The sequence below is a fragment of the Triturus cristatus genome, chromosome 12, assembly GCF_964204655.1.
Source record: "Triturus cristatus chromosome 12, aTriCri1.1, whole genome shotgun sequence".
Lineage (NCBI taxonomy): Eukaryota > Metazoa > Chordata > Amphibia > Caudata > Salamandridae > Triturus > Triturus cristatus.
Window position 1 is genome coordinate 59,369,758 of NC_140595.1, and position 25,141 is coordinate 59,394,898.

The 25,141-nt window shown below is 42.6% G+C and overlaps 1 protein-coding gene across 2 annotated transcripts in view; it reads left to right on the forward strand.

The window, feature by feature from the left end:
* The window catches only part of LOC146772463 (phospholipid-transporting ATPase IK-like), a 520,789-nt gene that overhangs the window by 78,464 nt on the left and 417,184 nt on the right, over positions 1–25,141 (forward strand). For both annotated transcript variants that reach the window (XM_085638338.1, XM_085638339.1), the window contains exons 2-5: positions 1,224–1,297; positions 1,527–1,615; positions 7,356–7,469; positions 17,106–17,204. In XM_085638338.1, coding sequence (XP_085494464.1) covers positions 1,252–1,297; positions 1,527–1,615; positions 7,356–7,469; positions 17,106–17,204 — 348 coding nt within the window. In that variant the 5' untranslated portion in view covers positions 1,224–1,251. The remainder of the gene's footprint in view (positions 1–1,223; positions 1,298–1,526; positions 1,616–7,355; positions 7,470–17,105; positions 17,205–25,141) is intronic.

A 25,141-nucleotide genomic window follows, 5' to 3' on the forward strand; every position in this document is an offset into this window, starting at 1 on the left:
GCGCCATTGGGACTGTGAAACAGAATCAAAGAGAGTTTTTTATGAGCTTTCTAGTATTCAGAACAGTATTAACGCTTACTGCTACTTTTTAGGTCTCGCCAAGACAGCGATTGCGCTGTCTCTTCAAGACAGGCTGTATTCAGGATATGGGCATAAAGCTCCGTCCACTTTCCGACCAGCTTTTTAATTGTCTACAGTCCTTTGTAAATTAGGGCTTTTCATTGGTCAATAGGCTTAGTAGTCCCTCCTTAATACTGCCTTGTCTCTTCTTGTAACCTCCCATAAGGACACCCTCTTGTTACATGTGTTGTTACTCCCTAGGTTTTAATTACAGCCTTAAAGCACTATTTTCTTCAAAGGCTTCAGGCAAGACACACACTTGGTCCTAAGCTAGGCTGGCAGTGGTTACTTCGCTCACTAGAACATCTCACATTTATATGAGAACGTCTAAAAATGTCTCTTAATCAGCTCCACACAGAGTACAACCTAATCCCATATTAATGTAATAATTATTTTGTCACATTTTAAAGCTACTAATTGTATATATGGACATAGCTATTTGAATGTACTCGTAGTACTGTCTTGCATGCAATGGATTATGGGTTGGGTGGATTTACCATAGCTTCTGCAGGGTGCAGTACCATATGTGACCAAAAGAGGTCCACAGTGCTGGTGCCTTGCTTACTAGGGACCTCTAGGAGCAGCTTGCGGTACTGCACGGAGACATGCAATGCTGGTGCCTTGCTCACTAGGGACCTCTAGGAGCAGCTGCGGTACTGCACTGAACATGCAGTGTTGGTGCCTTGCTCACAAGGGACCTCTAGGAGCAGGTTACGGTACTGCACCTAGACACGCAGTGCTAGTGCCTTGCTCACTAGGGACCTCTAGGAGCAGTTTACTGTACTGCAGCAAGACATGCGGTACTGCAGCGAGACATGCAGTGCTGGTGCCTTGCTCACTAGGGACCTCTAGAAGCAGCTTACGGTACTGCACCGAGACATACATGCTGGTTCCTGGCTCAATACTCAAGCATTTGCAATGCACTCGGTCTCGCAGTACTGAAAGTATGAGCTATTGGCGTTGCGTTATTATTTGCAACGCCAATACCTCAAACTATCAGTAATGCGAGACCTATTGCATTGCACATGCTTGTTTGTCTTATGCAAAATGGCATCTGTCTTTAAGACCTACATTAATGTATCATTTCTTCCTCCTCCCTCTAGGTGCCGTGAGGCTTTCCGGATCAAGGAGATGGACACTTCATTGAACAGAGGGGGCAAAAAGAAGAAAAAGCCCGGTGAGCAAAGATTTTTAGGAGACTTAAAAATCCCCCTTGCTATTCACAATGCACGACATCACGTATAACACTTTCCCTCTGCCACTATATAGTAAACCAATGACATGCTGAGTTTATAGGTGGCAAATCAGCATTATAAAAAAGTGCACAATGTTATTGTATATTTTTCCAGAGTTTTATGTAGCGCGAACTGTAACCTCTGACACTCCTTCCATTGTTCTAATTTCAGATTACACATGGGAGGTGAGAGCTAATGACCGGACCTATCATTCTTCAACTAAGAAGAGCTTCCTGTGCTTCGGTCGGCGGAAGTATGCAGTAAGTTTGTCTTTTTGTATGAAGTATATTTTATGTATTCACTTTAGTGGTGATCCCACATTTTCCTTAGCTTTCCTTTTAAACATGTTTGCAATCTATGTAACCCCCCCTTGCTCGTGGTGACTTTCCAGGTGGGATGACAGTCATTGGGAGGTGAAGAAATGTGAATAGTTTTACTGTCTGAACTTATCTGCAGATTTAGCAGTTGTAATCAAGTGCTATGTACTAACCGGTGTGGGTCAACTTTGCTGCCTAATCAATAAACAGATAAAAAAAAAGTGACAATCCACCAGCACGACAGACAATCCCACATTTTCTTAACACGTTCGAAGTTAAATCATTTGCAAAACGGAAAAAGTACAGTCCCATATTCCTTCAATTACATAAAATAATTTTTGATGCATGTCTATTTACTCTATCGTCATGGTCACTGGGATCATGCGGGGGGAGCACCACATAGTGCGGCAGCTTTGACTAAAGTATGCAGCAAAATTAGGTGAATTATACAGCACATTTTTATTATAGTATAACTTCAATATTGTGTAATTTTTACACATGGTTCTACTCTCTGGGCAAATATATCATTTCATTAGTGCCAATTTGACAACCAAATACATAAATAAACAACTGAAATATGACCGGCCAGTTAACCTTTGCGAAGAGTCTGCCAATGCATACAAACACATATCACCACATTTTTTTAAACTTTTGATCAGTTTGAGCTAGAAACAAACTTTTTCTGTAAAAATCTCAGATCATGCAGCAAATGATGGATTATGTGGCAAAGGCAGCAAATTCTTAATTATGAAAAAAAGCAGCGACCGCAGAATTGCATAATTCTTGTCTATTGTCCATCCTCACAATGATAACATCTGTATCCAAGTGCACTAAAGTTATTTCAAGCTTCACTTGCGCCTTCCTTACTCTCATAGACTACGAGTACCTTACACTACCATTGTACATTGTGTGGCCTTTAAAGCAAACTCAGACAAAAATCACAAACTCTTCATATTTTAATGAAAACTACATCCCTACATAAAGCTGTTTCAGTTTATCAGTGTCTGTGTCCCATCACAGTAGTCCAAGATCAGATTTTTACCTAGCATGTTTAAAAAGTCATTGTACCTTTTCCGTTGAACACTCTGTGCTGTTACGGCCCCTTTGTTAACAGTATGGCTTGTATTATTGCGGGTCTTTTAAATCTAAGATCCCTGACATAATTGTTGTGAGTTTTGCGGTCCCTCATAAGTTTGAAATTGCACCAGAAAACAAGTTTGAAGTGATGCTGCATGACATTTGTATGCCTGTATATTGTCCTCCCAGATTTCACCAAGGGCATTCCAATGACGATTCGCAGACTTTCTTCAACCACCTAATGGCAGCCGCTAATGAGGTGAAGCGGCTGCCTTTTCTTTTAGAAGAAGCCAGGAGTGAACTCCTGCAGGTGGTACTAGGTTGCAAGAAAGCAGTGACATTCACTATAAAATTTAGTATGGACACCACCGATTCCATGGGTAGAGCTATGGCTCAGTCAGTTGCACTGCGCAAACATGCATGGCTGGGTCAGTCTGGGTTTTCAGACCCTGTACCAAGATAGCCTGAAAGATATGCCGTTTGATGGTGTACATTTATTTGGTGAATGTGCTGATTCAGCTTGACGATGATTCACAGCTGGTCTGTGTGACAAAACCACCTAGATATGTATTTGAATGTTCTGGTTGAGTTCTCTTTTCTGACTTGTGTGAAAAGAAGGGTTTATATGTGATTGAGTTAGAATGTGTATTTCATCTGGTGGCAACCAGTTTGGTGTTTCTGCTTAAAGCAGGTGTTTATGTTTTTTTTAGATAACCTTGTAGTTCTTTACACAGTTTTCAATGACCCTTAGTTCTGGTCAGCCAGGATTATAGGAAAATTATGGATCTATTCTGCAGAATTAATTTCATTGATATGTAGCTTTCTTGATTTTTAGTTACTGCTTGGTGCAGAAGTCATGAGAAAGTCATGTACAGTCATGTAAAGTCGAGTACAGTTTTTCAGAGGTTTATATACATTTTGTTTTTAATTGAGACCTGACATACAGATCTTGCAGTTTGCTTTATGCTAAAGAAGAGCTCAAGCTCAAGAGTTGATACCTCATGGTATGAACCTTACTCTATGTGAAGTATATTTGTATGCCATGGTGCGCATTTCGAAATATGTGTGTGTTGAGCTGGGATTGCCCAGGTTGTACACCATTAGACTTTCACTTGAAAGTGCAGCGTTCCACCCCCTGTGTCAGGTCTTCTCTGACACATGATATCAAACATTTGTGAAGTTTGGTACCCCTTTATGTAGACACTGTGTGTTTGTATGTGTTCCTTGAGCATGATTTTTTTGTTTTCCTGCTATTATGGCATGCTGCTATAGGTGTCCAGGCAGATGTTGTCCCTCGGTCGATTCTATTGCTTCTATTATAAAGAGTACTTCATATTCTTGACTCTTTTGAGGTTGTTATAACGCTTTGCGTGAATACTAAAGATTTTCTTCTTTTCTCAAGGATATTACCCTCTAATGGTGTACCTTTCCTTCTCTATGAAGGTGTTTATTTATGTTGGTCCATAAGGGAAGTAGGTGCTGGCCTCATAGCTTCTACTTTGTGTAGTTGACTTTTTATCCTATCATACAGGATTGTTGCTCTTCTAGAGGACAACTCTTTTCATCATTTACCTGACTCTAGTAGCTTGTGGTTGGGTTCACACTTTACGAAGTATGGACCCGAGATAACATATACAAATTGACCTTTATTTTATAGATCGGTCAGATTCTTTTATTATGGATTTCTTTACATTTTCCGGTTCGGTGTCTGAATACGGGACTTTTTTCCAGATCATCTGTAGATGGGTCTCTAATCATAAAGTAAGGTCACGTACTTACCTTGGTTTTCGCTAGGCTCTCAAAGTTTCGTTTTCTTGCTTAATATCTTATTCAACTTTATACTATTATTGATTAATGGTAGTGTCTCAGGCAACTTGCATTACTCTGATGGGTTGGATGGCTGTTGCTATCCTAAGTGGTATGATCTCCTATAGTTCCATACTGTTATGACGGTGTTGTCTGCTTTTTATTTGACTTTGTTCTTTATATCTGTATATATGAATTTTCTTTTGTTGATTCATACGCGTTTATTTATTTTCCTCCTACGTCACTATATCTATTAAAGATATCCTAGGGGTATTGTATCATCTTTATTTCTTTTTCCTAAGGAAAGACTGCTTTTCTGCCAATCATTGTTGTCTTTGACTTCTTTTTAATAGAAAATTCATTATGTATTCTCCATGGGATATTGACTTTTCTCTGTGTATTTCACAGGGTAAGGTTCGGGCCGGGATATAAGACCAAATGGGTTTATATTCATAAGGTCATTTGGCGACGTTGTCTTTTTGTCGTGGGTAATGTTATCCCCATGCTTTTATGACTTTTGTTACTGTTGTCCTGTCCACAGTTATTGTGAGGTAAGAAATCATTGGTTTGGATTCTATTAAGGATGTAAATACATTTACACTCATATTGTTAGTGGGCTTCTGAAACAGATTTGTCATACTAACATTGATATTTTATTCCCATGGTTTTAAAGTCTTACAACCTTACTTACCTGTGGTTCTTTCCAGTAGGTTTTATGTGGTAGAGTGTGTTATTCTTCACCTACATTACTATGAATATCCAGTCTTCTTCCCTTGTTCTGGACCGTTTTTGTTCTAGAATGAGACTTTTAATGGTCTACGTTCGCAGACCCTCCTCCGGGGATGGTATCATTTTGGTATCTGATTCCAAAATAAGGAATCTGCGGCTATATGTCTCTATCAGATGAACAAGTTACTTACCTTCGGTAACACATTATCTGGTAGAGACAGAATCTAGAGGCAGATTTCTTAATGATCCTCCCCGGTCTGCGAAATTAGTCTTCTTTTGTCTCAAAGATTTCATTATGGTCATTCATATCCTTCAAAAAAAAACTTGAAGAATTCAGTGATTATTTGACACAAGAGTGTCTTATTTTATTTTAGCGCACTGTTTCATTAGGCAGTTTCTATATGTGGCTCCACATTTTGAGCGCAGAAAATAGTTAGGGAAGAAACTGACGTCAGCAAGTAGGCGGGGGAGTTATATTGTCTTGGTTGATGTCACATCCGGTGGATGACGTTAATACGAAGTCGTGCAAAGCCCTCTACCAATGCGTGGACGTGCTATGGGAAAAGCTTCTGAATCCAGTCTTATGCCTGGGGAAGATTCTAAAGTAAGGACTCTGCAGCTAGATCCTGTCTCTACCAGATAATGTGTTACCGAAGGTAAGTAACTTGTTCAATGTGTACTTTTTCTGAAGTTGTGTGTATTTGTTTTAAGACTTAAATCATACAAATTGCTTAGGTGGGGTCAGCGGCCTTCAATAGTCATTCAGTGGTAGACCGCATATGTGAAAAGGTTAGCAACTGCTTCTCTGCAACCCTTCGTCTGTTGTCATTTGTTTCTGCCCCCCGCAGCCCACAGTAAGTGCCAATTGTTCAGCCATTGGCTTTCTTCACTGTGACTGAGAGCATTTTGCTCTTACGCTTGAAACTAGTCTGCTTCAGTTCTAGGGCTGGAAAACCAATCTCTGCTTTAATTTCCGCTTTTTTCTTTTTAATTCATCTTTTCAATGGGTATGAGTACTTTTTTAAACTTGTTTTTGCAAACATATGCGCACCATCTTTAAACGGTGGTATCGTTTTTACTTGGTTACTTTTGCACTTGTAATGTATTTTGCTTATGTTTTGTCCAAAAAAGAAATAAAAGAAAAGCATAGTAGACTTGCCATTGCCAGAGCTATTGGCTTTGCCAATGTTTGTTTTGTTAGTTTTGTTGATTTTAGAGAGACAAAGACATAGGCTTTTCGAAGCATTAAGCTAATAAAGCATAGGTATGAACACTTGTTTGTTTAAAGGGGAGTCATCACAAAGAAGGCTATATGTAGGTTTGTGGACTGGTAGTGTAATTTCACCAACATCATATGGAGAGCGGAGATGCCTTTGACCCTGGCATAAAAAGCAGTGAAATATTGTATGACTTAGTGCAACAACCTTAAGTTATAAAACCTCAAGGATACAGCATATTACTAAGCTGTATTTGAAACTAGTCTAATAAAGTAGATATTTACACCTATAAATGCTAAAGGTATAGGGGCAAATGCATTACTGGCTAGGTCATATCAGGTTGCTGCATTTGCAGAACGCCTACAATGCAACCTAGCAAATACTTTGCTGGTTACGAAAACTGTGCTCTTGCCTGAGTATACCAGTTTGTAAATCTGAGCAGCAGGTATACACGTTCCCATGCTGAGATTTGTAGATCCTTTAGGGATTGAAGTTCAGCTCAGATTAAGGAAGGTTAAGACCGACTCCCCTTTCCCTAAATGTATTGCTGTTGGCGGACTCGTTGATGTTTCCTTTTAGAGGGCATTTGGAGAACATTTATCATAAATGTAACCTTGATGTTTTTTCTAGCTTTCACACCAGATACTTGTAGAGTTCATAGAAAAAGCTTTTAACAGAAGTGTGGCCTTATAGCGATACCATAGGATGCCAGATTTATAGTCCAACGTGCCTAAGGCCTGGAACCAAGAAATATCCCTTTCCTTTACCCTTAGGAGGCCCACCCAGAGAATTGATTAAGCATTTTGATCAGGAACTTTTCAGAAATGGGTAATTTTCTGTTTCAATTCTTTCAGGACAATTCCATCAAGACCACCAAATATAATGTTCTGACCTTCCTTCCTTTGAATCTCATTGAGCAGTTTCACCACGCCCACATCGTCTACTTCACATTCATGGTCATTCTACAGGTAAGACAATTCTCCTACCTTACAGCCTGCCCTTATAATGCACATCGCTCCAAGGGACCGTGAAAGGGTGGCACGTTAGCGTGCAACATGTCGCACCAGTTACGAGAAGGTTTATTAATTTATGTATTTGGAAGCTTTATGTGGTGCAGAGTAGACCTAAGAGGGACAGACCACTTCAGATTTGGGCAAGTAGATTACAACATGTTATAGCAATTAAAACACTAATGTGGTGAATGTCAGCAGGAATAATCTGCTAATAAAGTTATGTATAGGAAAATGAATATGGTAATCTGTAGAGAATATATTATATTGCATTGTATTATATTTATTATATTATATTATATTACATTATATTATATTACATTATATTATAAATATTATAAATAATACAGATTGCATTCGATCTCAGGTTATTTCAAAGTTGTGGGCCGATTTAAAATAACAATCTTACTGGGTTGAAGACCCAAATCTCAAATTTTGTAATGAATTTTAACTGTGAAAGTCAAATTTGTTAATATGGCTGGCAGATAGGTTAATGAAATTAAAAGGAATATAGAGGTTTATCATTATTATTAATTCCACCCTCATCGTTCACCTCAAAGGTATCCTGGCGCTGACTAGACCTTCTCAAAGACTTACAACAACTGCCAGGTTATGCCATATGCCAGATCCATGCAGAAGTGGAGATTGGTTAGCGTGTTTTTCCTACAGTCCTGTAGGCTGGAATTGTCTTGCTAGTGGTAGGGATGAAATTCCAGGTTCTAGGAGCTCTCCCTGAAACACACTAGTTCAGAATTGGAATCTGGATGAGGGCTTCTAACACCCCCTGTTGTAACATTCCTTGTGGCTCAATACACTTGCCAGGCAAACAGATTATAGCGCAAAATAACTTGAGGTGTTTGATTGCTAGCTTCTGATTAAGTTGTTATGAATCTTAGCACTAAATAGTAAAAAAAAAAGTACATTTGTTTCGTTAGTTCCAAGAATTCCTCCAGCTTTGACAACGAACCTTCTAACACATCCTCCAGGCTCGAATCCCAAGAATCGAAAAAAGTCTTAAAATGTGGGGTGGGGTGGGGTGCCCATATGCCCTTGTGTGCTAAATGCTCACTTTTGATAATTGAAATATTTTAACCTGTGCATTAAAAAGTTCGGGGCGATTCACAAAATGAATAGTAAATCTTCACCCTAGGAGGTCCTTCTGCACATTGGAGCATGTTTATCCATCCTTATTCACAACACTTCCCATTAACTTGGAGGTCCGGGACGCTGCAGCAGGCAGAACTGACGCTCATAACACATTTCGGATGTTCCTCAATTGCATTGAGGAAGGCAGACCTGCTGTGGCTTGCACATATTTGTATTTCTTTTTTATCATGGGAAAAAGATTTCCCCATATAGAACCTTCTTTCCCTGCACCGCCACAAAGTTTGAGCATGTGTATTCCCTTTCCCACCTCAGAAAAAATAATTACTCCACTACGTTGCAGGAGAAAATCTCCAAAAATGTCCGGGTTGAGAAAGGCTTGGAGAGGAATGTGTGCGTGTACACAAACTGATGTGTTCGTTCCAATTACAAACACACAGCCCTAACTGCACCTTGGTAAACCCACTTCTCACCACTTGCTTGCGATTCACGCCTCCTCAAGTGTGCACAGTCGAGCAGCACAATAGTGCAAGTGTGAATAGATGTACACCCTCTAGGTTTCCTTTTGGGAATATTTTACAGGCGTAAATCTGGGCTTTTTTTGGCCGAAAATGTACTTTCACTGCCTGGAAATGTCAATGATGATCAAGCCAGCTTAGGTTGGCACTCGTATATTTTCTTTTCATTTTTCGTACTCTACATTTTGTTTTTAATCATATTGCTGATTTTCTTGCAATCGTCCCCTTTCTATTTCCATCTTGGAATCAAACAATTAGCAATGGGAGATGACTCTTACACAGCTAAAGCTTCTGCTATCTGTGTGTTGTTGTAGGGGCTGCCTGGCCAGCTTCACAGAATCAGGACTATATGTTCAGAGAACTTGCAGCGTGGACAGTGAGGTGTGTGAGGGAGCATGCTGTAGGCCCAGGGCGACATGTACCAGGTATATTACCTTGAAAGGAGATGGACGGTGGGTGGGCCATGGGCATATCCAGCTGAGCTGATATAACATTAAGCTTAGAAGGCACCCCTTTGGGTGTTCACGAGTCACAAGGATAGTCCCTTAAAATCAAATTAAATCCTAAACTGTTTAAATGGGTTGCTCACAGTTTTGAATACCTTCCATTTTCCCTTTCTGCATCTGTATTTATGAAATTGCATTCTAAAGTGCTTGGTTGTAAGCAGAAGCAATTCGAGCTTTTATATGACTTTGTAAGAGCTCATTACAAGCCCTCTGGTAATTATTGTGAGGTAATACCACACATGGAATTACCAAAACCCAATCCACTGTACTTGCGCATAGCATCATGAGTGTTGGTACCTCAATTTCGGTAGGTTTTCTTTTCCCTTCAACCAGGAACTGTTCTCCCCCCACTAGCAAAGCTGTGTTGATCCTTCTGGACCTTTCTGTGGCATTTGATACCGTGCCCCATGACCGCCTCCTGCATAGACTTCGGGAGAGTGACCTTGGTGGCACAGTATTTAAATGGTTTGCCACTTACCTGGAGGATCGACAGCAAACAATCTGGTGTCCTCCTTTTTCCGCCCCCATCCCCACCATGAAGGTTGGAGTTCCACAGGGCTCGATCTTGAGCCCAAAACTTTTTAATTTGCATATAGCCCCTCTGGCCCACCTAGCTGAATTACATGGCGCAACAATAATTTCATACGCAGATGATACCCATTTGCTGTTTACATGCAACAAGGGCACTGATTTCAGGGGTGTTGAGATTAATAAATGTCTGACAGAAGTGTTTGCCTGGTTAAGAAGGAACCAACTAAAGTGCAATCCGGAGAAATCGGAGATCATCTTCTTTGGCTCCTCCTCTAGTGACGTCTGGCATCAGTGCTGGCCGTCAGACATGTCTCCCCCAGCTACTGCAGTTAGCAGAGTTAAAAACTTGGGGATCAAGCTAGATGATAACCTATCGATGGAAGTCCAGGTCCAAACGATAGTAGGGGTATGTTTTGGCCGATTAAAAATGCTTTAAAATGTTCTTCCCTTATTACCAGTCGATCACAGAAAAACGGTAGTCCAGGCTCTTATTGTCTCAAGACTGGACTACATCAACGTTCTATATCTGGGCCTTCCAGAATGTCTATTGAACGGGCTGCAGGTGGCTCAATATGCAGCAGCCAGGGCGATTTCTCCTGTTAGGCCCTAGAGCGCGGATTACCGCCCACATGAAAGCCTTACACTGGCTTCCGGTTTGCAAGAGAATCCGGTTTAAAGCATTGGTATTGGCATTTAAGGCCTTACATGACTCCGGCGCCTCCTACATCAGAAAGAGAGTCCAGCACTACATCCCAGGCAGAACTCTGAGATCGTCTTCGCAGCAGCAGGTGACTATTCCCAAGTTTTCCCTGGCCCCCAGGGGCGGCCGTTCATTTCAAGTACAGGCCTCGTATCTGTGGAATTGCTTTCCATTTTCACTTAGGCAGAGCATGAGTTACTCACGTTCTGGAAGAGGCTAAAAACCTGGTTGTTTCAGCAATAGCCGATAGCCTTCCCTTTACTAGTATAGTTTAGCACTCTGTCATGAGGTCATGCAGCACCGGGACACTCTTCTGAGTAGCCGTGCGCTTTTATAAATACCAATTCACATAACATAACATATCACCAGGTTTCTCCTGTTTCCTGCTGAATCTCGACTACCTCCTACATCGCAATGACATTAGTACAGAGTTAAACTTTTGATAAGCTCATTCCAGCAGGATGTGTAACATGTATCAAAGGAAAGAGATCACTTATGGATCTTCATATCCGTACTTCAGAAAGGATACAACTGCCCTTGCAGACCCCATCTCTTTTTGGAGGGAGAGAGTCTTAGTGGTTGTCAAGTTGGGGGAAAACTTTTTGAAGATGCTTCTCTTTGAACTGTCTTCTAAACGCTTCCAGACTTGATTGTTTTCTAGTTTTGCGGCTAAGTTGTGTTATTCCCAGAGTGGTGTACCTACCTAAAAGTTGGCTCTTCCTCCCTCCATGTGTCTAGTAACTCAACCTGGCATCTGAGATGAAATTAGTAATGCTGGACCTCAGATGTAAGCTGGGTACATAGTGTGGAACAACTATTGTAATGGTGTTGGATGCTTGCATTCATGTGCTTTCAGGATGGTGCAAAGAAAGTGAACTTTGTTCTCCCATTTTAGTGAGACCCGGGTAGATATGGGCAGATTTCATCAACTTGGTGGCTTGGTTTTACAACCTCAGACATATCTGGATCTTTTTCTTTAATTCACACTGGTTTGAACAGTGTTAAAATCAAGCCAAGCAGTGATGCTGGAACCATTTTCATAAGGGGGTGCTGCCATCAGTGTTACATCAGTAAAGTCACAGGCATTGTGAAAAATTCTTGCGTCACACAAAGAATAAGTAAAGCTAATGAGCCACGTCTATTCAGCAGAAGGGTGGGAAGGGTGTGTTAGGTAACCAATGGTGCATTTTGGAGCACAATGTGTATTACTTTTACAGACATCACTCTTTCCATTGCCATGGAAATGGGCACAAAATTCACACTGGCATGCAGTTTCACTCATAAAACTATACTGCACAAATAATAATGTCTGAAAATTGGGTTTAAGCAAATATGCATCGTTTGCACATCACTCAAGTGTCTTGATTTATGTTGATCCTTTTCAAACCTTTCTTTTCATTATACATCAGAAGCACAAAATGAATGATTGAATTTATTAACTGTTCCATTAATTAAAATCATGACAGTAAAGAAGAAAAAGAAAACATTTGCTTTATTTGTACTTTCTTAACTGTTGATATAGTTTGAAATGTTTGCCCAGCTCATTTATAGCTATTTAAATGTTGTTGTGTTACAAAAGACTGACATCCTTCAGCCTTCCCTTTCACACTTCCTGTACCCCAGCAAGATGCCAGATAATTGACTATACACAATGTTTTACCTTTACTGCTGAAGAAAAAAAAGTAAACACCAATCTCTACATCACAAGAACGAGCAGCAATTTGCCAGAAGACAGAGCCTAACATTTGGCCTCTGTCTTTGAATGCAACACGAATGTGTCAAGATAAAAAAGAAGTTTTAAGGCAACTTTATTGCTGATTCACCTTCTGAACTCCAGCGTGGTTATTTTTGGGGTGCTACCGCACTTGTGCCCCTACTTCCAGCGCCTATGAAGCTCAGACACCCTCCTTGTGATGGGACCCATCGGCTAGGCCCTACTCAGCAGAATGTTAAATCTTTTAACAACAGTAAGTACACATTACACTGTGTAGCAAAACAAGTCACACACTAAAATCATGCAAAAACAAGACACTATGCAGTGTGCTGTCTTAACAGAATCAATTTTAGACAAAGAAAGTCCCACACGACAAACCCATTAAACGGTGAATAAAACAGCACAGTCTTGATAGTCCTAAAAGAGGAAGATGATGAGACAGGAATATTGAGTTCTAAAGAAAACCACTGACATTATTACAGACTGATTGAATGCATAACAACTGACTATTGATTTTTAAGAAGTGAGAGTCTCTTTTAATAGCCAGCTGGACTCTCTTTCTGGCCAGTGAGTTGGAGAAGATATCAGGGAACAAGAGAAGACTTTTACCCTTCAAAACCCCTGTTTGAGTGCATCGTCCTGGATTTACGCCGATTGAAAGATCACCCAAGTGTGGAATGTCTTAACGTGGCATGGTTTCACCCAACAGAACATGAACCACCATCACAATTTCACCAATTCAAGCAGCCTAACATAGCTCCAAAGGGACACCTAGAATGTCACTTAGTTTCCTTTCTGTAGATTGACAATGGTTGACATCCTGTTTCTAGCTTCAAAACATTGTTTCAGAATTCTTCCATCATCATCAGGGAGGAGATCATCTGGAGATCAGAGAGACCTTCTGTTTTTGTTGACTTTTTTTATGTGGTGATGGATGCTAGCAGGGCCCTTGACCATTTAGTAATTTTCACATTTTGTCTGGACTGAAGCCGGGTCCCTGTGGCTCTGGCATTAGGAGAATCCCCATAGCTTAAAATGTACCTTTTAGTATCCTCTTCTTTTTTATGGAGATCGACGTGGGCGGGATTTGAAGGGCACGGTGTGCCCATACATTTTTTATCTGAGAAAAGCAGTTCCCCTACTTTTTGTGAAAAGAGAACCATTCCAAGACGGTTCATTCTGACATTTGAGATACTATAAGGCAGGCAGTCACCTGTGCTGTAAAACCGAGGGAAGGGGCAGACAGCTAAACAAGCCTTCTTGCCACTGTGCCTGTTTGCCTGCAATAAATTTAAATATGCACAACTGGTTAATCTGCAAATGTAAAGTGTGCTTAGAAGCTGATATTGGCTTTAATTGATGGAGTCGTGTGAAACTTTTTGATGATTTATTCTTTTAGAGTGAAACTGCAAGGAAGTTACCAACTGAGCTGTGAAGAGTGTGCTTTTAAAGGACAGTTATAAAAAATTGCCATATGTATAGCCTGGTTATCACTAAAAATCTATATCTTAGAAGCACTTTTTCTTTTAAACACTTTTTGTGCATTTTGTACCAGCCTATCTTATACGGTGTATAATGCAAGTTAAAAATAATAACTTACATATTCACACAGACTGGGACCAAGTAACGCTAAACATACACAAGTCACTATTCCCCACTGCACCAACAGGATTCAGTTTTGTGACTGGTTACACACACAGATCTCTGCAGTGCATTAACTAAGAGAGGTTTTATAATATCCGATGGTGCATTTCCCACAAATTACTTTAGTTTGTATTTATTTTGCGTTTAAGGTGTGCATTATTTTATATGTAGTTACCTGAAGGTGAAAGACCAAAACAAGTTACAGAATATTTTTGTTTTTTTTAGCCACGCTTTTCACCCTGCCCCCACGCTCACTCAACACGCCCCCTTTGCACACAGCTGAACAGTTACCATACTTTTTTTTAATGCACTTCAACCACTGCTTTTCAGGCATGTCTCCCAAACCAGTCTCATTAAAAGTCTTCCATTTTTCTGAATCACCACGTAGAGGGCCTATGTTTCCACTATAATAAAGTGAGAGGGTAAAGAAACTCCTTTTCAGTTAAATGCTTTGTTGGTGGATGTTAGGTTAACCAAATCACCCACTGTCCATCATCCAGGGGTCCATACGGGTCATGGGTCAGGTGGGCGGGAATCACTGTTCCTCCCCAGGTCCTTCTCCACTGCAGTCCAGCCACTTGATGGGTCCATTAAGCTGGGATGCCTGGTCACCATCTGCCTCTTCACAACAATCCTCTGCATCCATGTTCCAAAGCAGCCGTCATGGCGCACCTCACCGAAACCCAATAACGAGGGCTCACACGCGACTCTGACCCCATCACAGCATGGACGAACTGGCCGGGGCAATGCATAGGAAGCAACCTATCAACAGCCCCACGACTCAGAAGACTTTTCTTCCACTTGGGGGCAGGGCAGCACCTATGTCACTGTGACCATCCTCCCGTCTGTGGCCCTCCACGTGGCAGGAAGAGGAAGCGACAGCCAGTAGTCCTGAAAAAGGCGCCATCATAGATGCTGGCAGGCTTCGCCCTCTCTGTTAGTGTCTTTACCAACAGTTGTGATTTGTTGTGTAATGTAGAACTCTGGGTCGAACTTTGGCCAGTTGAATGATAAAGTCCATCTGGATGATCTTCGACTAGGAACACTTCACTCTGCCAGATTCATTATCACAACTGAAAATCCAAAGTTCTTAAAAATGATATTATCCTACTTGTTATCATTACATCTAACATAAACGAGAACAAGTGGTAATGTCATTTTTGTATGACAGCGCTGTTGTTTCCTTTCTTTGTTGGACTGGATGCTGTATTTGTATTTCTAATAATCGGGTTTAACGATAATTTAACAGGAACACTGCACAGCAGCAATTGTAATGTAGTGTCTCAAATGGACTAGCTTATAGTGTAAAAACTGGTGCATACATTGATTGCCCCTGTTTTGCACCGTCTCTTGTTTTTTCATCTAAACTCAAATTGTGCGTGCTCCTCTCTTTCCTCCGTTTGCAGCACAAAGCGCAAAACATGAAAGGTGTCGTTCTAACAGGTGCCAAACATTTGAGAAGACTTTTCCATGCGTTGTTCCCTTTCTCACTACCTCAGATGTAACCTGAGGCGAAGATAAACCAAGGCACTACAGCAGTAAGGCAGGATTGCCTCTCGTAGGATGTCTCTTTTGTGGGACATCCTGCGGCAGGAAGCAGATGTCTCTTTTGGAGGACAAACTGGGGCAGGAAGCAGATGTCTCTACTGTGCGACATCTGGGGCAGGAAGCAGATGTCTCTTTTGTGCGACATCCTGGGGCAGGAAGCAGATGTCTCTTTTGTGGGACATCCTGGGGCAGGAAGCAGATGTCTCTTTTGTGGGACATCCTGGGACAGGAAGCAGATGTCTCTTTTGTGGGACATCCTGGGCAGGAAGCAGATGTCTCTTTTGTGCGACATTCTGGGGCAGGAAGTCCTATGGTGGCTCACAACAAGTCGCAGAGCGAGTAGACAACACACAGAGCAGGGGATTGGCGCATGCTGGGGGCCACACTGGAAACCTCTGTGGTGGGGGCTATGCGCAGAATATTTTTATGCTGGTGGAGACAAGCCTTGTGCCGAAAGGAGATACCAGCAGTGGTGGAGGCGGGATGAAGGATCTGGCAGTGCTCGGTAGGAGGCAGTGCAGGATGGAGGGCAGCGGTGAGCGGGACGCTGGACATAGTGCTGTAGCCCACTCACAGATCCTTAGCTCAAAGAGCGATAACAGCATGATATTCGATATTTTTTTCATCACTACTTCACACTAAATTAGCAAAGTTTCGAAAAATAAAAACATTGAAGTAGCAGGTCTCTCAATTTCATAACTTTGCGCACCTCTGTTGCCTGGATTGGCGGATTGGTGCAACAACTTTACCAACATCCTGCTCCGATGCTATGTTCAAAAGTAGGTTACATCACGGTGGTATAGCGCCTGATCTTACTACTCAGGTCTATATTACTATAAGAGATTGAGAATTCCAAAGGTTGGCGCTTATCAGAACCCTAGGTCAGGGTCTCTCCAGCACTGTTAATCGTGATTAGCGTATAATGCATGGGCGTTTGCAATCCCCGTTTAAAGGCCTGGGTCGAATTGCCTTATTCTTCGGCTCTTTTCTTTATGCCAGCGTGTGCATTTTTGCACTCCGTAGATCACTACATACAAAAAAATATCTCTGCATTTGCTATATATTCTGAACTACAACATTTTGTGTTGTGATTTACTTTGAATGATTGTAGAATATTTTAGCCACAAATTAGTGACTGTTTTTTGGTGTATGTAATTTCGCACTACAGATTCTGTTTTTGTTCTTCATGTCTGCAACACCAAAATCTCTTACCTATCAAAAAGCAAACACAAGGATCATGGCACTCCTCTGTGACTTGAAATATCCTTAACATTTAAGACAGGGTATTTTATCCCAGATAACTAATGCTTTCTCTTTAATCCTTTTCAGAGTATTCCAATTATCTCTTCAGCACCCTGGTGGGCCTCATTCATACCACTGTCCGTTCTTTTGTCATTAAGAGCTCTCAGGAACATATTTGAAGACATTGTGAGTATGGCACCAACTTGGTTACAATCAGTAACACTCTGATGTGCTCCAGAAATGACACAGATATTTGACATAAAATGTAGCTTTTTTTGCAGTGGGATCCTATGGAAAAGTCTGCCAGCAATTTGCCCCAGTGAGGTCACTTTGACCCATGCTGAGGCACTGAAAGGGGCACAAACGACACCTGCACCTGTTTTAGTACTTGCGCAGGTTATGAACTTATTGCAAATTGTGTTCACTCTAAACTTGGGCAGGCCCTTAGCAGGCTCTGGAAGGCAGTACGAAGAAGAGTTTAGTAACAACAATGTGGAGGCTGTGGGTTGGAAGGGGACAGATGAAAGCAAGCGTGCCAATGGAAGAATATAACAAGCATTGGCATAGCCAATAGGTATCGCTTTTGGGACCTTATAAGTATTTAGTTATGCAGCACAATATCCTTGGTGTAACAACAACTGTTGCATGGCTAAACACTTATAAGGTCCCAAAGGTGAGACCTATTGGCTATGCCAATGCTTGTTTCACTTATAGCCATGCTGCACAGCAACCATGCTGCTGTACAACATGGCTAAAACACATTGACAAAGCTAATAGATCTTACATAGTGAGACCCGTTGGCTTTACCAATGCTTGTTGGCACATCTTGGTGTCAGAGACACAGCAGCCATGTCGAAAATCAGTCCTGGCTGAAGTCACAATATTTCACTCATTTTGGCAGACATCCATGGCATGTGAAAATGATGACTTGCATGTTCACTTCCTGGTTAGCATTGCAATCAGGGGCTATTAAAGTGTGTCAGAGAATTTAAAGTACAATCTGAGATAAACGACATGGGCTCGGGATTATATTGCACTGAATCATTTCTAAGATCTGAAGAAATGTTTTAACTTTATCCGTGCTCAGAGTTCTAGGAGAGTGCTTAGTTTGAATAAACTGCAGATAATATCGCTCACACTTATCAAAAACGTAATAAAATTAATCTGTACCCTTGAGGCAGGAAGTAAAGAACATATTTTAACCCATGAATAACGCACGGAAGCACAATAACCCGTGTAGGATTTTAGAGCCATTTTCAAGCATGAGATCTTCAGAAAGAAATACCTGATTTGTAAGCCGCTTTTGGTCTGAATTCAACAGCTCGTCGTGCATCTTATTCGAAAGCGCTTAGAGGTAAATTACTTACCAGTAAGCACTCCAATAATTAAATTCACTCAGTGGTTTAAACTGACATACATCCTTCTTCGATTGTGTTTTTTAACATTTACATGTAGGTATGAAGTCTTTTATTATGGCACGTCATTTTCTAATTCGTGACAACTTTTCAAAATAAAAGGTTTTTGAGTGAGCAAGACCAGGGTGTTTCCTGTTAACCCTCCCATTTATGTTGTGCACTTTTTCTGAAGCAGCAGTGCGAAAAACACTGTCAGTTACATCACAGAACTGGGGGAAATAGTTGTAGATTATCTTCAGTTACTAAAAGGCATTGTCATTTACAATGCCAATGGTGCAACTGTGAGACCTATTGGATTGTAAATGCTTGTTTTCATTTGACTGGGGGCAGTCGAAGGGTGATGGGGCAAAGGAAAGAGTTAAGTTTAAAAGATAATTGAAGATGGTCTGTTTAAATGAAAAGGGCTGTAGGAATTCTCCTGGGTAAATTAAAAACAAATACTTACTCTGCATTTAAAGTAAAATAACAAGCATTTGTAACACACGGAGAACGGAAGAGAGGACATGAGTGCAAAGCAAATGGGCAGCCTGAGAAGATTTATGGCCCGAAGAGGGAGATAAGCTATGCGTGGTGTGGGGATGTTGTGAGCACTGGAAGGGCTAGGCCCCAGAAGAGAGACTCCGGATGCGAGGCTCTGTATGTTTTAAGTGAATGTGCTGGTCCTGTGCTGGCTGGTGCTCAGGGAAACAAAAGAGGAAGAGGTTAAGGGTGGGTGCATGAGGGAAATGGAGATAACCCCTCCTAAACAAAGCGGATGCAATTGGAGCGACGTTGTGGCATAACATGCAAAGCTGCGGACTTTGGAACTGGGGAACGTCGTTCGAGTATCCGCCTTAGTTCTCTGTGCCTTCCAAAAATCAAATGCAGACATGTCGAGTATTAAAAGTTTAGTAAAGCAAAAGCCAGCTTTTATTTTTGCCTTTGTATGTTTCAAAGGGGACGGCAGGCAGATGATGCAGTGGAGCGAGAAAACTTGTGACAAACTGTGGCATACTCGAAGGGGCTGCGAGACGCGCTCTGTGGTGGGGGAGGTGCATTGAGGCGCAAAAGTGAAAGCAGGCTGGCTGGCGAGTGGTGTGCGAAGTGCGCGCACCATGACGAGAGAGGAAAGCCATATGGCGCCTCTGCTCGTCATTGTGCGCGTAACCGCACGCCCGTCGCCAGTGGGCTGAAGCGCTTCACAAAAGCGGATTGCATGGCGGCACGATGCACGTGATTGTGCGCGTGCTCGCCATGCAATCCGCTTTTGGGAGCACTTTTGGGAGCCCCTTACTATAGTCTCGCATAGCGATTGCTATCGCAATAGTTAGTAGGCGAGACCTAATACAACAAGCATTTGCAATGCAATAGGTCTCGCATTTTCCAGAGTTTGAGCTATTGGCATTGTAAATGACAATGCCTTTTATTTATGTGTTGTTTTGAAATGAATAAAAGGCACTGTCATTTACAATGGCAATAGCTTAAACTCTCTCAAATGCGAGATATTTTGCATTTCAAATGCATTCGGTGCCCGTGCTAGCCCTCTGAGTGAATAAGACAAGCCACTGTTAACAGTTAGGAAGATTTATGAGCAGCATGGATGGCGCTCATGAAGGTTGTTTGGGTTACTGCATTTCTCACCAGCTGTCTTAGTTAAAAGAGTGTGTAATGTGCTTAACAGGCTATTGCCTCAGTGCACGGAATGTAAAAAATATTGCCGGAACCTTCAGAAGGCTAGAATATCATAAGCACCGACTGCGTTTTACTATCGGAACATATGGCACCTTACCTAATTAAAAACACTGCCTCGTCTTTAAAAAAAGTACACCTAAAAGCTAGCGCTGTCACAATATTGAAAAAAGCCATCAACGAAATCAACTAATAGCCGCTCTAATGACTTACCACTGCTGAACCGTAATTACAATGTTTTCCATTGTTAATGAAAAACCAGCCACCGACACAATCCTGTCCGCTCACACCGCCCAGATCATGCTATAGAAAAATACAAAGAATGCGTGGTAGAGGAACAGAGGGTGACCACTAGTTACCCAAGTGTGTAAATGGCACAGACTGTCAGGGAGAGATTCCGACACATCTTTAATGAGTATAAACAGAACCCGGTTCTGAAGGTTCGAGTCTCCAAATATTCTAAATGAGGGGTGATTTCTGGGCCACTAACTTTCTGCTGCTGATCCAGAGTTATTGTTTACAGTCACACATGCAGTAGTGATTGAATAAAGGGAGATACCGCTATAGAGTTGGGACTGGACAATCGGCCTAAGAGTGTAAAAAAAAGATGTGTGTTCCGTTGCCGAATCTGATGGGTGAGTGGACTAAAGCATTCAATGCAGGCCCAGGACCTGTGTTCGTCCTTTCTCTCCTGTTGCAGTGAGTTCAGATCGGAGTGGTTGACCTGGGCCTTTCATCCTCACGAAGTCGACAAAATGAGCATCGTTCAATAATATCAAACATTTGGTGAGCAGCAAATTAGTAGGCCACAGACAAACGTGTAGTTTACGAATACACAAAGGCGTGCTGAGGGTCGCAGGTTATGCATATCAGTGGGACGGTGATAAAACGTGAGGTAACACATGGCTTGAAGTTACAACAGATGGACCCACGCTCCCTGGCAGTGCCTTGACCTGCGGGCCCCGTGGACGGCTGAGGACCCCAGACTCTACCCCGTGAGCAATACAGCAACGCAACATTGACAAAAGCAACTAAAAGAAAGAGAGAGACGCCCGTACCGTGCAGAAGAAATGCCCCGCACCACCCCTACCCCCGACCTGATAGATAGAACAATCCCCTTGCATCTGCTCATCAGCCCAAAATCACGTCTCGAGCGTTAAAGACCTGTGTAACGCGTGGCAGTTAATTCATTTTGCTGAAACCATGTGAGAATGTTTGTTTCAATGTACAGTGTACTTTGCACTGACTGAAATTACATGATTTAGTCGGTAACATGACGTCTGTTTTGAATAGTGGTCCCAAATTATCCGGCACGCAGGAGAAGCGTGTCCGTTGCCACCGAGTGACCTTTCCTCTCCACCTCAGGAGCGCGCGTGTTTAACTGTTTTGGTGCTGTCACTGTGATAAGAATGTGTACTCCTTGAGTTGTTGGATGAATGACTAGCGCTTGGAGTGATGTAGAACCTCTCACGAAGCTGGTAACACACGTGTGGGCTCCGTTGGAGACGAGGGCACTCAGCTTCACCCCGCGCCTTGCGCAGCCCGCGGGCAGTCATATTTATTATATCACGTCCTCTCTTCGGCGGGACCGTGAAAGGAGTACAGATGTGCACCTCGCGAGAAAGGCAGTAATCAGGCTTAGTGAAAACTTGCCTGGTGCTCACCTATCTGAATGAAAGCGGCGGACGGCTGTTAACGAAGATTAGTCAGACGTGAGCTTCAGGTGTACGTATCCTGTTCTGTGAACATTTTTCAATTTTCGAAGGCAGGAAAACTTCACACGGAAGTGGGAAAAACAGAAGAATAGTTGGGGACTGACTGGAGAGGAGTCTCCAAAACGTTACAAAACTGCAAAAAAAACAAGTAAAGCCCGGCGGAGCGTGGCGCGCGCGTTTGGCGGGGGCGGGGGAGCGCATTCCAGGCAGGTGAGTGGACCCTATGAAGTACGATGCCAAACGGATTGCATGGCGGCACGATGCACGTGATTGTGCGCGTGCTCGCCATGCAATCCGCTTTGGGAGCACTTTTGGGAGCCCCTTACTAGAGTCTCACTGCGCGGTCGCTTACGCGATAGCCAGGCGAGACCTAAAAATTAGCAGTGACTTCCAGCACAAGATGGCGGCCACTGCGTGCAGGAAGGGGCAGGAACCATCTATGTGGAGATAGTGCAGTGGCCGGGAAGAGATGGTAAGAGGATGAGGGACTTAAATACGAACATGGCCCTGATGTGCCAGAAAGGGGCCAAGAACTAGTCTTTAGTGAATGCGCAAGGTGTTATAGGACAGATGTGGCGAGCACGGTACAAGGGCACAGAAAACAAACAAGCATTGGCAAAACCAATAGGCCTCGCCTAAAGGAGATCTATTGGCTTTGTCAATGTGTTCTAGTAATGTTGTACAGCATCGTGGGTGCTGTGAAACAAGGCTGGAAGTAAAGAAAAAAGCGATATGCGTGGCCAACACTGACCGGGTCATATAGTTTTTTCTTTACTTTCTGCACAACAGTCGTACTGCTGTACAACATGGCTATACAAAATATCAACAAAGTCCCGCATCATACCGCTTTGTTTTCTTTACTTTCAGCCATTTTGCAGAGCACACACGTTGCTGTACAGCATGGCTAAATAGCTCTTGCGCAGGCAATATCTATTGGCTTTCCCAATGCTTGTGTTCTACTTGTTCTGAGTGACACCGCGCACTCTATTATTTTGCATTGGTGTTTGCAGGCATGTAGTGCTAGCTTGCAATGTTTGACAATTTGCATATGGATTCTGAAAAGATATTAGTAATTCCATTATTTGAGTTGGTTGAACAAAAAGTCTTTAATCTGTGTGGCAGGAGGGTTCTACAATAAATATTTTTGGGGCACTGCCTAGCAAATGTGTATAGAATGAAGCACTTTTTAGTACTGATAGACACCAGTTCCTCCCATGGGTCTAAAGCCTGGATGGTCTTGGTAACAAGAAACTGAAGTGTGCCAATTGCATGCTGAGCCAGTGCCTTTGCGAGGCTAGCAAGGCAGAGACAGAATAATTCAGGTTGCTACCTCTGATGGTCAGCAGAGCACAAGTGGAGTTTATGAAATGATAAAGAAATATGCCAATTCTCTTCCAGGGGATCCTCATCAATAGTCATAAGCACATGAATATTCCCGCCCATGTGCGGGACCCCGGAAACACATCACATATATGTGAAAACCATATATGTAGCTCTATATATATATCCATATATATATAAAAAACACACAATGCAGCCTCCCATAGACTTGCTGAGCAATGTTCCAATGAATTCTCATATACATAAATACATTCCAATAAAGCAGGGAGAAAGAAAGTCTTTGAAAACTGCTTTAATATACAGCAGAAAGCACAATCCTGCAAGGAATAATGAAAGAAAACATTGCCAGCACAAGGGCTGCATTGTAGAAACATTAGTGTAGAAAGCTGAAAAGCTAACCTACATAAACACTCAGATAAACTGGCACCGTGCCTTTAAGGCAGCCATGACCCCTAGCTTCCCATAATGCCTCAGGGGTGACAGTTAGGTCAGTTGTTCTTTCCGGCTCCTTCTGACAGGACCCTGGTTACTTCAGCTCTATTTTTTTTCCTTCGGATTTCTGTCAGAAAATACTTCAATTTTTGGGTTAAACCCTTTTTACTTCAACGTCTTTTTGGTGTTGGAGTATTTCTCTACGTTTTTTTAGAGAGTTGAGCATTGTTTTTTAGTCAGAAATGCCGTCTCTTTTTGACCCTTGCCCTTCCTGTGGCAAGAAGAAGGCTAAAACAGACTCTCACCCTGTCTGTATTTTATGCCTGCCTTCTACTCATGATCCTAAAACCTGCCAGCATTGCCAGCTACTGTCCAAGAGAACTCTGAAGGACAGGGAGAGGATTCGCCTCTATGGGCTGGCTGAGAAGAGAAGATCACCTTCTAGTGGCAGGAGCGTGAGGAGCGCCCTCCGAGCATTCACTGCACTGCCCTCCTTAGGTACTTGGCACAACTTACTGCCAGTGCTTTTTTTTATATGACCTGAATTCATAAAAAAAAAAAAAAAACGAAGTAGCTTGTATATTTTAAATACTTATTATTGCTGTTTGCACATTTGTTGATTGTTTGCTCACCACACTTGCACTGCTGATCTCCGCTTCCCTGGCCCGACGCCGGCGTTTCGCCATTCGATCGGAGGGAAGCGGACACACTCCCAACTTTGGGCCGACCTGTCTTCCAGATTACCTGGACTTCCGGTTAGAGGGCGGAGCTTAGCATACTCACGCGCCCGGCCAGCTATTTAATTCCATGCTGGGCCGGACGCGCAGCGGATGTGCGCAGCGGGCGCGCTGCTGGCGCTCCGGTCTGCGCCCGTCCGCGCCAAGGCTGTGACAAGGGCAGGAAACGCTGCCAAAATCAACACAGGGAGCACCTACATATCGGAGGCACTGAGAAACCTCAACAGTAGGGGAAACTGTAAGTACCAGATTCCACCTGAGAAAATAATGGGGGCCTGTTCCTGCTATCTTTGCAAAACTGATCTGCCCACAGGTCTTCCCATCCCAGTCAATAAACCTATCCCAATAACGGCAAAACACAATATTCAACTTAAGGGGGGACTAATAAATGCAAGATCATTAAGCAAGCACTGCCAAGACGTTAGGGATCTAATTATAGATCAACAGCTCCACCTGCTATTTGTTACCGAGACATGGCTGAAAGATTGGTGCCACCCTGACATTGCGGTCACTCTCCCGCCCGACTATACAATCCACAGCAAAGATAGAAAGGATGGTAGAGGAGGGGGTGTGGCTATCATTCTACGGGACACACTACACTGTACTAGTCTGGATCTCGACACCATCAAGGGAGCGGAAAGCCTGGGCTTTTGCCTCTCCCTAAATGCCTCTTGATAATTCACAGGTGCTCTAATTTACCGTCCTCCAGGCCACAGCGCTACCTTCATAGACTCACTTGGGGACAGCTTGAGCCATCTCCTGCTCAGATACGCCAATTTCACCTTACATGGAGACTTTAACCTCCATTTAGAAGG